This window comes from Parasteatoda tepidariorum, chromosome 10 (genome assembly GCF_982258835.1).
Source record: "Parasteatoda tepidariorum strain Cologne lab strain chromosome 10, Ptep-v5.0, whole genome shotgun sequence".
Classification (NCBI taxonomy): Eukaryota; Metazoa; Arthropoda; class Arachnida; order Araneae; family Theridiidae; genus Parasteatoda; species Parasteatoda tepidariorum.
In genome coordinates, this window is record NC_141764.1 from 7,477,182 (window position 1) to 7,495,876 (window position 18,695).

At 31.6% G+C, this 18,695-nt stretch overlaps 1 protein-coding gene across 1 annotated transcript in view; it reads left to right on the forward strand.

Annotated features, from left to right (window-relative positions):
* LOC107444343 (long-chain fatty acid transport protein 4) overlaps window positions 1-18,695 on the forward strand; it is a 51,620-nt gene that overhangs the window by 25,599 nt on the left and 7,326 nt on the right. The window contains exons 4-11 of the mRNA XM_043054787.3: window positions 1,657-1,833; window positions 3,978-4,047; window positions 5,372-5,573; window positions 8,340-8,532; window positions 10,163-10,306; window positions 12,394-12,531; window positions 15,260-15,424; window positions 16,609-16,752. Coding sequence (XP_042910721.2) covers window positions 1,657-1,833; window positions 3,978-4,047; window positions 5,372-5,573; window positions 8,340-8,532; window positions 10,163-10,306; window positions 12,394-12,531; window positions 15,260-15,424; window positions 16,609-16,752 — 1,233 coding nt within the window. The remainder of the gene's footprint in view (window positions 1-1,656; window positions 1,834-3,977; window positions 4,048-5,371; window positions 5,574-8,339; window positions 8,533-10,162; window positions 10,307-12,393; window positions 12,532-15,259; window positions 15,425-16,608; window positions 16,753-18,695) is intronic.

Sequence of the window (18,695 nt, forward strand, 5' to 3'; positions counted from 1 at the left end):
ATGGTCGGGAAAAAATTTAAAAAAAATATTTTTTTTTTGTAATTTTGTAGTGAATTTTATTCGGCAACTAAGGAAAAAAGTCCGATTCGAATATCTTAAAAATTTAAAAAGTTTCAAGCAATTTTCAAAGTGAATTTAGTACTTTTTAAAATTAACCTCAAAATTATAGGTTTTCTACAAACATTATTTTGTATCATAAAACAGAATTTAATAACAAGTGATAATACCTTATAATAAACGTTCATACACCAAAATACGATTTAATAAGAAAAGAAAGATACTGTTATAGGGTATGATCCCCAATAATGCGGGGATCATATTTAGTAAATCTTGTTTAATAGTACACAATGAAATGTGCGGAAAACCCATTACCATTTTGTGCATTATTTTAAAAAGTAAGAAAACAACTTGAAACTTTTTAAATTTTTAGGATATTTAAGTCAGACTTGGTTTTAATTAGTTCCAAATACGATTCACTACAAAATTAGGAAAAAACTTTTTTTTAAATTTTTTTCCCACGCATGGGAATGAACTAGTTGCATTACTCATGTATTGCGCAGTTTTTAACAAAATTTTCTCAAATTTTAAAGCAAAAAAAAAAAGTTTTTGAAGTTTTAGCAAAAGTTATAGCAAAAGGACGTATGACTAAAAAAAAAAATAAAAAAAAATTTGGTTTTTAGAAAATTTTCAATATCTCCATAAATATTTAAACTAGGCTTACAAAATGTTGTGTAATATAATAACCAAAACTACAAAAGTGTAGCAATAGCAGTTACAAATCTATTGCTACACTTATTGGCATAGGGTGCTCAAAAACATTATTTTCCGTTTTTAATTTATTGTCGGGCCCTCAATCCTCTAAAAGCTTAAAGCTTCATTGACATGTATGTATAAGAAATGGTCTAAATAAAAGAGAAATATAATATATATATATATGAAAAAGAGGTTTATTTTCGGTATTTTATAATTATTAAGGTATTTCGGGGTTTATTAGCCTAATTAACAGTTGTGCTTAGTAACAGGTTTTAGTAAGATATAAGTTTCCAATTTAGTTCATGTGCTCTTTATCTTAAGTGACACATTGTAAATTCTATCACAAAGATTCTTTCTCAAAAATTTCAATTCTTTAATTGCTTATTTACACAGAGACTTGTGGGAAGCCATGTGAAACATAAACAAGCTAATTATGTATCGAAGTTGCCAAGTACTTCAAACAAAAATGTATCACGGTTACAATAAAATACATTAACAAGTAATGAATCTAAGTTAAGTGAAAAAAGTGAATAAGAAAAAATATTTCAACTAATTCGAGATGCGATACAGCTCTGTTTTTAATTACCCTTTAGTCAATTAACATTCGAACATGTAGAGAAACGCCATTTTACTGATAAAGGTTAGCTGGCGCTGACGTCATGGATCACATGTGTGAGTATGGGAGGTCTTCTTCTTGAAGTGCAAGTACCCAATCCGTCTGAGTTTAATTAATTAAGTTTTAAACTGCAGCACAACTAGTTTTTAACTTACAGCTCAGTTTGTTTCAGTTTTTCGTTCTCAACGCGAGGAAATAATTCATTCAGAAATGAAAGAGAAATATACATTTGGACTCATTTCATAACTAAATTATTTGAAGAGTCTCATAAAAGTTTTATTTTTCAGCTCTTGAGGGAGCGATTCCATTTATAAATAAGAGGGAAACAATAGAATATTATTATTATTCTGAAAAAGGTAAAATCGACACTACAACATTCCCAGCCGCCAAATCTCTGAACACTTTACTCGATGATGCTTCCTCAGCACACATTGATTTGGGAGACAAGAAACCCGGCTTTACAGGTATTGTTCTTTTTTGTAGTATTAATATCACTAATAAAGTCAATATTAGTTCTGATACATAATTATTCAATTATTATTTTAATTAATTTTCTTTTCTTCCGTAAATTTAAATTTTAAAAATTATATTTCTTACATATAGATGGAACCACTGATTCTCGATCGAACATAACATGTTGCCACCGCTAAAAAAATATTTAAACATATTAGACGGGCAGAAATAAAACCATGCCAACATATTTTAGGCTTAAGAAAAAAAAGAAATAAGCTCTCCATGACGCTGCAGACAAAGTTTCGATTTCAAAGAAAAAAGAAATAAGCTCCCCATGACGCTGCAGACAAAGTTTCGATTTTAAAAAAAAAGAAATAAGCCGATGACCACTTTCTCTCAGGGGGTGACGTCACTACCCATGCCTCACGATAAGGGAAGAAGCAGAGAGGGACTATGGCGTCACATCCGCCTACTATATTACGGCTACTAGAGAATTTAATCATTTGAACAATATTTTTTTGTTTTTATTGTTTTAATTAAGAATCAGAAATTCTTACCTACAGTTCAAAGTGGATCGTTTTCAATACTAATTCAGGTGAATATCACAAATAAAGAGGGTGAAAAAAAATTAGACAACAACCATTTTGACAATGGGTAACTTGTGATCACCTTTTGGTGATCACAATTTTTTAAAAATTGATTTTGAAAATTAAAGAAATTTCAAAGATGAACTGTTTATCGTTGATCTAAATAAGCGCAAATTACTTATAACACAGGTAGGAAGTGAGGTGCGATCGGAAGACTTTACCTTTAACGCAGAAAAAGACACCAGTGTTTCATGTTTTTTTTTTCTTTCTGAAATTAGTTTTACTCTAAAAACTACAGATTTTTTTTTCAAGTTGATATTTTATTAATTTTTTGTAAAAGTTTGTAAAGAATGTATGAGATATATATACTATATTCGTTTGTCTTCTTCGTCCATCACCCTAATGAGCTGTCCCAACTAGTCGTCTCCATCTGGCTCGCTCAGACACTAGGTTTCTCCATTTATTGATTCCCATGGTTTTGAGATTGCCCCCAGAGCATTGGTCTTCTTCTTTTTCGGTTGCCTGCCCCAATCAAAATTCTTGATGGTCCCTTCAAAACATTTTGAGGGTTTATGTTGGCTTCAGTACGATTCATGATGGTATGGTCAAACATAATTTGATGATCATCATCATCCGACATTTTTAATTATGCATTCAGAGGTTTTGATATTCCAACAAACTTCCATTATTCCATGATGGAAAATACTACTTTAATATTATGATGGTTAACCATCAAGATAAGATTGATTCTCATGGACTAACAATCCGTGATGGTCCATGATGAATCCAACTCCGAAATCAGTCTGAATTCATACATTGGGGTGATGGTTGTTCATGATTGTTCCAACACTTGACTTCTAAGAATCTATGAGGGAAATTTCTGATGAACAAACCATCAAAACAAGTTGCTATTATGTTGGACCATCATAAATAAGTCCTACTTTGAGGTGATAGTTACTTATGTTGGTTACTATCAAAAATATAATGGTTCATGATGGATTTATTGATCGATACCATCAATATTATGTTGATCCATCAATTTAAAACCATCAAAAATTTTTACTTAGGTGTAAACTTTCCGAAAGTAAACTTCTTAACTATGTCACCATCACCCCTTCTATGGATGTGATATAGGCCATCTTATTTTATAGAATTTAATAACTATTCACTTGTCTGCTCCTTTGAAAATAACACTTTAAGCAAAAAGTAACTCTCTACCACACCCTACGTAGCAGAGAAGTGGAGGCCCTTAGTATGTACATGAGTGGATTTTAAAAAATCCTGCCTAGGGCTATATTTTAAAATTGCGTAAGAACTACAACATATAGTGATAATCTGATTGCAGATTTTATATCAGCAATGAAAAAATATATATTTTAGATCAGTTCTAAAATTTCAAGCAACATAAACCAAAACTGCTCCCCAGTGTTTAGTATGAATTTATGTATAATAATAATTCATGTATTTAAAACAAAATAAAAAAAATAAATTTAAAATAAAATAAATTCATGTATTTGATTTTTTTTTCTTCCAGTTTCCATTATTAAAATTTAAAAACATTTTTTTAGACAAATTACTCTACATCTATACATCGGGAACCACTGGTTTGCCTAAAGCTGCCATAATAAGGAATAGTAGGTAAGAATTACAGAAATTTTTTTATGTGATGAAAGTATCGCGATTTTAATTTTATTCAAAACAGGTAACTAAAAGTTGTTTAAGGAATAGTAAGAAAGAATTCAGAGCCATTTTTTTAAAGCTATTATAGTATCATTGTGCTTATCGCCATTTTTATGTTGAATTGCTTTCTCAGTAAAAAGAGGTATAATTTTTTAAACGTCAATGTAATTAATTAACATTAAAGTTCTGTCTTTGAATTTTTATTCAGCGTATGTGTTTTTTACCTTGCATTTGAAAAAACAAAGAGCTGACGTTGTTTTTCAAAGTTACATTGCAGTTTTTAAATGTGACTATTTTTTGTCGTTTTAATTGTCATTAGTGTTTTATTTCACAAACTGTCAAGGATCTCTTTTATTTATAGTTTTTTTCTCTTAAAAAAAGAACGTTAATTTTCAACTTCAATGTATTAAAATAACAAAGCTTCAGTTTTTAAGGTATTTGATTACCGAATAGTGTTTTCAGGAGGAAAATGGCATCTCTAATTATTTTATATGAGTTTTATTTATAAATCTGTTTGTCTTGCAAAAACTGATTTTAAATTTTTAACTTCAATGCAATGTAACCACATTAAAGTTTCTTTTTATATATTTTCAATCACAGTATGGTGTTTACAACAGGAAAATGATTTTGCCATCTCTATCTATTCAGTTGTGCCGTTATATACATTTTCGTTTGTTGATAGCTATGAGTTTTACAATATAGTATTATTTTATCACAAAAAAAATGAATAGAAATAAAATAAAAATAAGCAAATAAAAAATTTAAAAAAAATATATATATATATATATCGAATGCATGAAAATTCACCTTATTATAAATCAGAGTAGAGATTTATAACTAATAATCCTTTTGTAAAAAAATAATGTATAAGTTATTAAAAAATATTCACGTCGAATCAAGGAATAATCATCTTAAAGAATCCTAATAAATTTAAATTCTTATTTATTTTTCTCTACTTTCGTTTACTTTACTAACAACGAAACCATCTGTTCAAAAATACCACTGAAAGAGGGACATAGAAGGTTTGCTGTTTAGGACATCTGATGCTTCAAATTTGTTTTTGAAATTCCTCAACAGATAGCGTTAGAAAAAAAACTGCTCAACAGTATTTTTAAAATGAAACATTCGCAGCATCAGCACTGTGTTATTAACAGGAGCTAATATGTAGTTTAAAAAAAATTTATTTTAAAATTTTTGTAGTGACAAACTTTTTAACTATGACATATTTTAAACTAAGTGCCTTCCATTTTTTAATTGATTTTCAACACCCTGTATACTATAGGTTTTTATGGATGTGCGTTGCTGCGAGATACATGGTTCAAATCCCGGGCTTTGAGATTTTTTACAATCCTCTTCCACTTTACCACTCTTCGGGGGGTATTATTTTTGTAGGATACATTTTGGTTTTTGGCAGCACAATGGTTATCCGCAAGAAGTTTTCAGCCTCAAATTTTTGGAAGGATTGCATCAAGTATAAAGTAACTGTAAGTAATATATTTTTTTATTTATACGGGAAAAGATTAAAACTCATTTATACCTTGTTACACATTGTTTCCTTACAATGCAATAGATACTTTATGAGAGAATTAAAGCGTTCATTAATCAGTAATTAATGTATATTAAAAACAAAAACTCGAAATATTTTTCTTTTTTTTTGCATTTATTGCAACTAACAAACATTCAAGCGAAAAAGTAACTGCTATCGTAAAAGCAGACTGATTCCAGACATGGAACCCTACCATGAGCTCCATGGAATGAAATTCCATCTGGGAATGAAATTCCATCTATCTCATTCCGTTCCAACGGGAATTATTTCCCCCCACCACGAACACCTTGGAAAGAGTTTCTTGGCTGGAATTGGAATCGGTTTCATTCCAACCAGTCTCCGGCACCTGGAATCGTCGTTCCAATGAGGGAATGATGAATTTTTAAGGACTAAATACGATATTTCGTCGATGAATGTCTTAATTTTTTTCTATTTCATAAGAGAAGATAACAAAATTTCTAAAAGATAAACGTGCCCGAGCCATTTTCAAGACGATAATTAAAAGAGAAATGTTTTGTTTCATCAGTATGTGTGAACGAAAAGATACTTTCAGAGTTAACTAAGAAATTACGGAAAACTAAAAATAATTATGCTCTCATTATATAATAATTGTTACTATTTCTATGTTATTATTACGGGATGTATTACTTGGCCAATACCTTTTTCTGAAGTTCCAATTATTTCTTTTTTTAATTTTCTTTCAATGAACTTTTAATTCAACAATATTTAACTTCCTTTCGAACGATAGTTCTTTATACTATACACCAATGGCAGCACATTTAAAAGAATTTTTTACAGGCATGATGTATTATAAAGTAAACAATTTATTTATAATAAGAAATACAAAAAAGAATAAAAACGTTTTAAAAATATTTATGAAATTTGTATATCTTACTCATTTTAAAAAATTTTATTCTCATTCTTCCATTAAAATATATACTATAAAAGCTGCGGAAGTAGTTCCCTGAACTATAATTTTTAAGTATTTCATACGTAAAATGATTTTACAAATCACGAAAAAAATTTTACGCAGTTCTAGAAATTAATTTCTTGTGAACATATTTATTTAACTATCAGTAAAAACAGTCACTTTTATAATGTAACAAATAAACCAAAGTAATAAGCAAAGTAGTAACTTTTTAGTCATTCATATTGTTACAATTTTAATTGAAAACAAATTAACTTTTCTGAATTTAAATTCATTTCAAAGAGATCAAGCTAAGTGTTAATTTTTTTGTCTGATAAAATTTGAATTCTTTCTGGAAATTAGTTTTGATTTAAAAACTAGCATAATTAGTAATCTATCTACTTGCAGTTCTCAGGCACGAAATTTTGAATCTTAATTCATTAGAATATGATCATTATTTTAAGAGTTGTACTTTTTAAAAAATATTTAAAATAAATAATGAAACGTATTAAGGGATACATCAGAAATATTTATTATGAAAAAATGATTTTATTTTATGAATTATACATGATAAATATGACAGTTTTTAATTAATAAAACTATATGTATAATAAATTGAAGAATATTTCAAAGTATTCGCAGTTCATGTTTTTTTAGTCTAATGAAAACAATAAACATTATAAAAATAAAACAATAAGTAGTCAAAAATATTATCTAAATAGCAGAAGCTCGTTTCGTTTTACTCATGCTAATGCTGCCAAACTCAAAAAGAAAATCAAAAGTAAATTGTGTGATTGGTTAAATTTTAGCCACTCCCTGAGAGCGAGTTATCGTGGAATGTCTGATTCCAAGGGAGTGTTCATGGTACGGTATTGAGCATTCAAGGAACCAAACTTTTCCAGTTTCACTTTCCAGCCTGGAATCTTCATTCCATTCCCGGTAGTTCATGGTAGGGCCCATGGGGTTCTATAAGGCCTGTTTACACGGTCCAAGTTCTTGAATGAAGATTGATTGATATTGATGGAAACTGGCTTTGCTTTGAGCTTGAATAGTGTAAACGATCATCCAAGTCCTTGGACGATAGTAGATCATATTCTGCTTTCCATTCAAGTTTTTTCTCCCTTAACCAATCAGCTTCTTAAGTTTTGTGACGTCAACAAGCCGGCATCAGATTATGTCATTTTGTTGTCTGTTTTTATATTTTTTGTCCAAATAAATTATTTGTTATGGTCTATTTGTGTTATTATGATTTTATTTAACTTTATTCAGTAAACTCATGTATGTATGATTTTATAATGTTGAATATGAACAAAGCGCATGCGCAAGTTTTTCATCCGACCTATCAGTGACGTTCAAGAACTTGGATAGTGTCGACGAATCATCCAATTTCTTGGACAGAGAAATTCCTCAAAGTTCTCAGATTCAAGAACTTGGACTGCGTAAACACAGGCCTTTAGCATATGGATGGTTGACTGAATGTCAACAATAACAAGCTTCTTAAAACCGGAAGAAACTTCCGGTGTATCCCTCCGCTCATGTTATTCTTACGAGGCTTAATATTCTAGGGAAATTTGTTAATTCGATTTATGTTTAAATTTGTGCGTTATTTTACCTTTCCTGTAATTTATAAATTCTAACGGGTTGTGAGCCTAAAATAAATTTCAGAAAATTAATATCACAACCTAAAATTAAGCTTAAAATTAATATCACATATCGGCTCACTATATACTTGTTGTTCATAAAATTCCAAAGTATTCACATTAAAAAAAATGTTTTTTAATGAAATTGTTTTCCTAGGCGACCCAATACATCGGCGAAATATGCAGATACCTTCTGAATCAACCGAAGACTCCAGAAGAGACGCAACACTCGGTGAAAGTTTTGATGGGAAATGGACTTAAACCACACATTTGGACAGAGTTTCAAGATAGATTCAAAATCGAACGAATCGTCGAATTTTATGGTTCAACAGAAGGAAATGCTAATTTAAGTAAGACATAATTTGACTTTTTGTTTTTGTTGTAATACAATTGTACTAAACATATCGATTAATATAATAGTTGTATTAAACATAATTGTAGCCGAACCAACAATTTTGTTTCGAGATTTAATATGTCAGATTAAATGCCAAAGTTTGAAAAGATATAAATGCGAGACAAAAGATATAGATGCATTATTGAGGTTACTAATTTTTGGAAAGAGATATTTCATTATTTTTAATTTTTTATACTTAATTACTGAATCAAGGGTATATATATATATATATATATATATATATATATATATATATATATATATATATATATATATATATATATATATATATATATATATATATATATATATATATATATATACAGTGGCGTACGCAAGGGAGGGGTTTAGGGGTTTGAACACCCCCCTTGAGCTCAGACGAAATGGCAAAAATAAACATTTTAGTAGAAATAATGCGGGTATTATTTTTTAAGACTATATATTTTTATTTGCTTTATGCCTACCTTTTTATCTCACGGTATTTCTCAAATACTGAAAAAAACATTTACTATTATAGGGTTGTACTTTTGAAACTAAATTCACGTGATACTGTTATGGACTGGTTCCTTTCTGTTCTGCCAGTCGCGATAGTTTTCGAGACTGGCTGTCATTCGCGAGGTCTTAACGCGATGATTCTGGAATCTTAGACGTTCTGTCGTCTTTGAGACAATTCGACAATTTTGGAGATGCGGTGAAAAATTATATAAAAGGGGGACGGAGTACAATGTAAGTTTTTCTGTTGTACAGAAATGTGATGCTTCCGCTGAAGAAAACGTTTCTAGCATAACAAAATCTGATGAATGTGAAAGTGGCCCTCAAAGTGTTACTTACCACCCATATGACATTGGACTTTTTTCAGAAGATATTACATGCGAGAAGATATTACATTATGTTCTTAAACTTAAAAAATCAAATAAAAATTTAACTAAACAATGTTGTCTAAATAAAAAGTCAAAACTGTCTAAATTAGGGAAATAATAGTGCTTTATTACATACTCGAATTTCTTTTAGTAGCTTCAGAAAATTATGAACACCCCCCTTGAAAAAATTCTGCGTACGCCACTGTATATATATATATATATATATATATATATATATATATATATATATATATATATATATATATATATATATATATATATATATATATATATATATATATATATATATATATATATATTATTTTTGTTAAGTTTGAAGTTTGCACTCTTCTGTAACTGTTATACGAAGTATAACGGGAAGCCAAATTTGCTCAGCAAGAAGTGAAAATTATAGATCTACGGAATGACCATTCAATGTTTACTAACAATCACAGAGACTGCAAACTACGATCCTCTTGTGTTTGAAACTTTCATACGGAACACAGGTGTTAGCTATGAGCAATTCGGCACACGGTGTACTCATTCTACGTTGAAAAGAAAACCAACAAAGATCATACGTGACGGAATTCTACATATGTTTTTCTCGTTGTTATTAAGCGTTTAGATAAAACGGGTAGGAAAAAAAAAACTGTTAAATATCTTTAAAATAGTCATATTTCACATTGCGTTCGTAAATTTTCGATGAAACATTGTTAACTTTTTCAGTTAACATATTTGGTAAAGTTGGAAAAGTTGGATTCGTATCTAGAGTTGCGGATAGGGTTTATCCAATCTATTTGATGAAAGTGAATCCGGAAACTGGAGACATTCTCAGAGATGAAAACGGACTTTGTATACGATGTAAACCAGGTAAGACCATGTGTATGTTTTTTTTTTTTTCATTTTTAATTTCCTTATAAATGTGTTTAGTATATAGTTTTAAAATATTATATTGTAAGTTACAGTAGGAAACCGATTATCCGGAACGATCGGGACCATCGCTATTCCGGATAACTGATTTTTCCGGTTTTCTGAATCGCTACAAAAAGCGGTTTTTTTAATGTTAAACCCAACTAAAAAAAAAATTTTTTTTGGAAATGATCTTAAAAAGAAGAAAAAACGATGGAGTAATACAATAATGATTATTTCCAAAATGATGGTAAGGTAAACATCTTTCAAAAAAGAACGAAAAATCCTAAAATCTTATGAGGAAAAAAAAAAATTTTTTTTAAATATGGCGGGAAAATTTATCGAATTTCGTTCCGGTTTTTTGGTTTTCCGGTTTTCTGATTTCCGGATAACGGGTTCTGTACTGTATAAACGTCGTAATATTAAACAATTGAAGTCTTTCTAGCATTTATTGAGGATTGAAGTTTAATTAGGATAATTATAGTACCGCAGCAGTCTGCGAGGGGGTAATGAAGATATGCATATATTATAGCAATATTCTAGTGATATTATAATAGTAATGGCCTACAATTTCAAGACCAACGGCAAAACTAAAGCAATGTGGTTAGCATTGCGTACTAGCTTCCTTTACTTTCCAAACAAGTTGGTACGATTCTATCTGAAGCTAGGTTCTTCAGAATAAACGATTTAGGCTACAACAGTGTGAATGTCTTATTATAGAAGATGCTTACAACTACCAATGTTCAACTCCGTAGCCTTCTCATTTTGAACACAACCCAGAAGACAAGGAAACTCCTGGATCAGTACCCCCAGAAGTATTGATTTGTTATGGGAACATGGAGGACTTTGCGACTCCGACAGATTTAACGTGTATCAGTCACCATTTACTACACGGAGAATCTTAGCGCGGGGGGGGGGGGTCGAACCAACAAACTGTTGCACATGGGCCCAGTCTCCTACCAACCAGGCTATCACGGCCTTAATATAAAACATTTCAAAAAAAGAAAAAATCTTCGCTGGTTATTTGCTGATTAAATAAGCAAATCATACATTGTTGTTTGTAAAATATTATATTTATATTATCTTGCCAACAGAACCAACTGTACCCAAAGCATCGAAATCGTTATAAACTGCCTGACAATTGTTCTTAACCGTATTATCATTAAGTGACAAACCGTATCAATCCTTTCAAAACTATTATATTCTTATTATTTGAACAACTGTAGAGCAACTAAGAAAAGCTTCTCAATTATTATTATCACCTGATCCACAAAGATTCAAAATTTTTTCGTCATTCTTCTATGACCGAAAGAAACAATTTTGTTTGAAAACTTCACCATTCTTATTTATAACAGCATCTCAACCTTGATCAAAAAAATTATCATAGCATTTGACCCATTATATAGTAACTCCTCTATTGACTAATGATACCAACTTTCATATCTACTTCGTCTTAATATCGTCAGCAATATTAGCGAATTTTAAAATTGTTCCTCTTTTGTTATGATTTTATCAATCGTATGAATTATTGTATCAAAGTCGTGGTGGCTCAGGGGATAGAGCGTTCGCCTTCCAATGAAGTGAACCGGGTTGGAGTCCCATCAATGGTGGGTTGATACGAATTCCGCACCCTGCTCGCACCGTCCACAGTGCTGACGCAAGATATCCTCTGCTCCCATTCCGTCAGGCTAACCGTGGGAGGTTTTCGTGGTTTTCCTCTCCATGTAGCGCACATGTGGGTTAGTTCCCTCAAAAAGTCTTCCACGGAGGCAAATTTCTCCCATTACTTGATCTAAGAGAGTTCCCTTGTCTTCTGGATTGGGTTCAAAATGACAAGGCTACGGAATTGAACTTAGGTAGTCGGAAACCTAAAATTAAGTCGGCTGTTCAATAATGGTTATAAAATAAAATAAAAAATTATTGCATCAACAGCAATCTCTGAAGAATGCAAGTACCAAAAAGTATTCTATGATTGACGGTCGATATTTTTTTTAAACAAAAATGTGACTTTTTCTACTTTTCCTTTCTAACTTCTTTTCTTTTTGTAGGAGAACCTGGAGAATTGGTTGCCAGAATCAGACGTGGCACTCCATTGAATTCATTCGATGGTTATGCCAATCCAAATGATACCAAAAAAAAGATAGCAAGAAATTGTTTCAGACATGGAGACACTGCGTTCCTTTCTGGTACGTATTTCTAACTGACCGACACTAAAATATTTAATCACATAAAAGTTTTTTTTTTTTTAAAAAAAAAAAGGTCGATGTGACAACCATGCTTGTGAAGCGGTATTATTTGCGGGTTCGTCTTTTGGAACGAACCCGCAACGTCGCCATTAATTAATATTAAATGGCGACGGGGACTTATATCACAATATACTATTCGTCCGTATTCGTTCAAATATAGTATTTCGTTATATGACGTTGTATGTTTTTAAAAGAAAGATAAAAAGTTGCATACATTACAACTTAAAATGTTTTCGAGAAATAATAAACAATTATTAAAAAAAAATTTTTTTGCATGGAATCTTTGGATTAACGAATTTTGTAATTGTGAATAAAATTTTTTAATTCGCTCAAAACTTCACAAGATATACCGAAATAGACAGAAAGTAAAATTAATATTAAGAGGTCCAAACTTTGGACCGCTCACCAGACCAAACTATAGAGACCCTGTTTTTCAGATTGCAGCTATTTCTCATATTCAATTGTAGGGGAGAGTGGGGTCAATTGTAACAGGGTACGATTGTAACAGAGCAAAAATTTCGAGTGTCGGGTTCTAGATTTGGTTCCTAGGTGGCGCACAAGGTGTATTTAATAAATCTACATGTACATCCCTGCTGGCAACCATTTTTATGTACTTTTGAAAGAGTTACATCAAAAAAGATATTTTCACGATACGTAAGTACTTTTTTTGGTATTAGAATATTATATTGTAACAAAGTAATTTTGTTTGAACAAATAAAAATTATTTACCGAATCTGTAAGTGGACACCTTAATTAACATTTCAAAAAAAAAGATTAGTTTTGTTAATTAACTAGCATTGTTTTTAACAAATGAAGCTGAAATGGCGTCTTGGGGACGCTTGTAACAATAAGTAAAGGGACGATTGTAACAGCTGAAAATAAATAATCTTATGTTTACAAACCATTACTCAACTCTTTAAGAACCACCAATAGTTTCCTATATCACTTATATTATGTTGCATGTGCACTATTTTATTTGTCACCTTTCACAGCATAAATTAAAATTTTCAACCCCTTAAAGTTAAAAGTTTAACAATTTAGGTCTCTGCTCATTATTATTTTTACTCCTAACATATCACTACTATTTTGATCAATAAAAAAATATATCACAACTATGATAATATGTATAATCAACTATGTCTTAGTTGAATTTATGAACTGTTACAATTGACCCCGTAAGTGGGGACAATTGTAACAAGTGCTCGACTGTCAAAAATTGCTAATAACTAATATAATAATAATTAAAATAAGGTACTTATTTTTTTTTTCTAGTAGAGGATAGTCTACTTTACTCGTCTGTCAATTAATACTAATAATATATTGGATTTTTTGTTAGTTAAAAATAGCTAAGTAAAAAATGTTACAATTGACCCCACTCTCCCCTACTCAAAAAACCGAATCCGTCGAAAAGAAAAAGTATATTTATTTAGAGAAAATACGTCATTGTGTCGTGTTCCGTATCTTAAAATATCGTTTGCACTAATTAATTGGCATATTTAAGCCCTCGAACCATTGAGATTGACTCGTAATACGTGAAAATCCGATCAATGGATCAAAAGTTATTCAAAGTGTTAAATTTTTTTCTTTCTCGTGTACTGTATAGTTTGTCTACGGTAAGATCTCCCTCCCCCCGCGCCACACAATCTGATGCCGTCTACTGCTATGGAAACAAGAATAGCGCAATTCAGGAAGGGTAGCTTCTCTTCACTCTAGGACTAACACAGTAGACTGAAGAAAAAGATTGTCTTTCTCTCGACGATCCGGGCTAAAACCTGTCCTAAACATTGACCTAACACCTCTACTTGAATTAGTTATACCTCGCTACCATAGTCACCGCCACGAGTTCAGACGGATGGCTAGGGGAGTTGTTATTTTAGACAAACTATACAGCATGTACAAAATTTATGAAATTGCCGAATTTTGAGGCTGAAACTAACTCTGAAAATTGAGTGGCTTCCGCGATAGCAACTTTCCCTTAACTTAAAAGACGATTAGGCAAGACTTCCATATTTTATTTTATTTTATAACCGTCGTTGGACAGCCGATTCAATTTTGGGTTTACGCCTACTGATGTTCAACTCCGTAGCCTTGTCATTTTGAACCAATCCAGAAGACAAGGAAACTCCTGGATCAGTACCCACCAGAGGTATGATTTGTTATGGGAACATGGAGGAATTTGTGACTTCGACAGATTTAACATGCATCAGTCACCATTTACTACACGGGCCGGCAGGGATCGAACTCACTACCTCTTGGACATGGGCCCAGTGCCCTACAAACCAGGCTATCCCAGCCCAAAACTTTAATATTATACGAGTGTGATTGAGCTGTGGTAGCACAGGGGATAAAGCATTCGCCTTCCCATCAGGAGAACTTGGTTCGAATCCCATTAAAGGTGGTCGATACGAATTCTTCATCCGGCTTGTACCGACCACAGCGCTGACGTAAAATATCTACAGTGGTAGACAGATCATGGGTTAGTCTCCTTGCAGTTTTCAGGGAAGTCAAGGAAATTTTTGTGATTTCCCTCGCCATGTAACGCAAATGCGGGTTAGTTCCATCAAAAAGTACTCCACGAAGACAAACTCCTCCCAATCTATTCTATCCAGGCGTTCCCTTGTCTGCGAGACTTCAGAGTGTGATTTAATGACTAATGGTTTTTTTCCAGGTGATATTCTAGTGATGGACGAAGATGGTTACTTCTCATTCATGGATCGAACAGGTGACACGTTCAGGTGGAAAGGAGAGAATGTTTCAACGGGTGAAGTAGAAAACATTGTCAGCAAAGCTCTCAGTCATGCAGCAGTTGTTGTTTACGGTGTGGAAGTTCCAAGTGCGTTTACATTCTCTGTTTCAATTTTTTAGACACATATTATTTAAATGTTTTCACATCTGTTTAAATGTGCATTTTGACAATACCAGCATTTTTTACAACGCCTGACGTAAAATATGGCTTTTTACTTTGGAAAAAAAAAGTCTGGACAATACCGTCCAATACCTCTTTGCCTTGAAAACCTCTGTGTAGGAAAAATCAGGCAATATCTAGTCACTTTAATAAATATGAGGGTTGCAGTTACCGGGCTATATCTGTATGCCTTAAAAATACATTAGTGTAAGAATACCCATGAAATTGTATATGTAAATGGTCCTCACATCTTTCCCGAATTATTATCTTGGTTAAGGTGATTGTTATTAATAATGCATGGCGATTACTAAAAATGTATGTCCTTATTAAAGAAAACAAGAAAGGAACAAAATATGAAATCGTTGTTGTCGTTGTAGGTCATTAAAACAAAGAATATAGAGGATATTCTATATTCTTTGATTAAGACTCTGAAGATGCGATCGTTCTTGTTTTCCGGTGGCGCCATCTAAGTCCAAGAATTTGACTTTTGTCATACCCTTACGTCACACCCTTTTGTAGGGTGGACCCCTTCAATCATCCATTTATTCATCCACAGATCGTAATTTTGACCAGAGAACGATAAATCTCCGATCCAGTACCTTCAGAGGTATAATTTTAAGAACTGTTAATATATTAATAAATGTAAAGCGTCTCTGTGAATTATTTCTCTAAATAGAAAGTTCATTTTAAGATGAAGAAATATTTTAAAGAACAAATAAAGTAATTAATAAAATAATCAGAATAAATCTATGTTTATAACACAAATAAAATGTGTGCAGTTTCAACGAAAAAAAATAGAAATCGGATGGTGATTGGCAACTGGCAGACATTTTTCAAACCACCTGTTTAATATATTCAGTCGCCCTGTGGTCAGTGTCGTCCATTAATTCTTCTGTACAAATTGAACACTGCTATTTGCACTGCTTTTCTTTACGATAAATTACCATTAAGTTGCTCAACTTTCAGTTGTTCGTTGTTTCGTCCTAAAAGGCGTATAAACAGTTCGTTACTGTAATACATATACGCTTTGTAAAGGCGAATTCAGTTCTGTCTCTCTGTGTAAGTAACATGTAATTATTAATAATCCTTATTTTTTTAAAAATTCATTTCAGATGTTGAAGGTCGAGCTGGAATGGCTGCTATACAAATGAATGGGAATGATCTTAATTTTAGTAATTTATATGAAAATATCATCAAAAAACTGCCCAGCTACGCAATCCCTTTCTTCATTCGAGTTACTGACATCGACACTACTGGTTTGTATTAGATTTTAGTTGAGTTTTTTTTTATTTTTTCAAAAAATAACTAACCAGTTGGAACAACAAAAGATTTAAAATATTAGCTTAAAAACATCAAATTTTTATAAATAAATGGATGGAAATTTTTTTTTAAGCAGAATGATGTATAATGTAAATTTATTAAATTCAACCAATTAAACTCAATAACAATAATTACGTATTTCTAATAAAAACATTTTTATTATATTTTTCAATACACGATAGCACAATACGATTTTAAAGAGAACATATTCCCGCTAGAAAAAAAGCATCGTTGGCTGCAGTCAGTAAGTAGGTGGGTGACCCCTTTGATCAGCCTGCGTAGGGACAGAGGGTGAGCAGTATCCGTCCCCGTTAAACTGTTCTACTATAAAGTGCTCGACTTCGCGCACAGGTTGTTGCACAAAGCAGGGAAGCACTCCTCTCTGCAGAGAATCAATATTGCGATGGCTTGTCTTAGGAGGATCACCCTCAAAGGATGTTTCCCAGACGTCGCCAATAGCCCGTTGTGCAGCTCCAGTGCAACGTAAATAAGTAACTACAGTCGTCCCCACTTAAGGGCATATCGAATAACCCGCTTATACAAATAAAATTTTGTGGAACCAAATGATTTTATATTATGTTAAACTTCCCCGTTTAAACGGATATTTATTGTTTTTTGTCCCCGCCTAATTTCATAAAGAAGAGGTACTGAAATGAAAAAAAAAATTTTGTAGTTTATTTTTGAGAAATGTTTCACCAGCTAAAATGGTATTTCCGTTTTTCAATTAAGATAAGGATACAAAAGGTGATCACTTCAATAGGGACTTCCTGTTCACAGGTGTTAGGGGTAACAGGTGTAAGCAGGTGTTAGGGGTAAAGTTGAAAAACTAATAAATTCTTCTTGCCAGTTATACATAGCGTTAAGGAATATTTATTTCACTCACTCATCATGTAGAATGTAAAAAAGGTACAAAGTTATTTGTTTTATGGTCCCCTCCTGTTTCACTATTAGCTTTGATAAGAAAAAAAGTTTCAAAGACCTAATACGTTAGTGTACAGTGTGTCTTCTTCCTCTTAAAGTGGAATAATCTTTGTTTAATCCAGTGAATTACTCTGAATTGGTTGAGAGAGAAAAGGAATGATCTGAATTAATCAGAAAGGAAAAAAAAACAATGAATCGTGGAAACAATAAATTTCAAAATATCCCAAACTAAAATTTCTCAAATTTCGAGGATTAGAAAAAAAATTTGGAATTTAGAAAATTTGAAATTAAAAGGAAGAATGTAATTATGATAAATTGACAAATTAAACCGGTATAAAAACAGTTTTCAATAATAAATTTTTTGGAAGGGATTAAATAATATTTTAATACCTATATTATATTTTATTATTATTATTGCACTGATTTATTTTTATGTAACTTTAAATGACGTGTATATTTTACGATTCTAACACAGACAGTTTTAATTACAATTGTTTATTGATCATAAAACTGAGTTTATTTAATCAAAACGCCATATTATGCATTAAATCTCATTTAAAGTAAAATTTCGATTGAATTCCCTTCGAATTTACGATTGAATTCCCTTTTAATCGAATAACCAGCTTAATTGCATAGATTTGGCTGTAACCGATGGTATTCTTTTAAGCGGGGATGACTGTGCCTACCTACCACTATCTCTTGAGAACTAAATCTTACGAGTCAGATTCTCGTGAGTGTAAAATATTACAAGAAAAAAAAATTCTGACTCAAAGTGAATTTTAACAAAGACGAATCAGAATCCTTTGACTCTTCAGAAATAAATTATGGAAGTCAAATGTGGAGTAACTGTTTAGGACTGTTGGGAGTTCTTACCGTAGACAAACTATAGTTGACTAAATGTAAACAATAGCAAGCTTTCTAAAACCGGAAGAAACTTACGGTGTATTCCTCCGCTTAT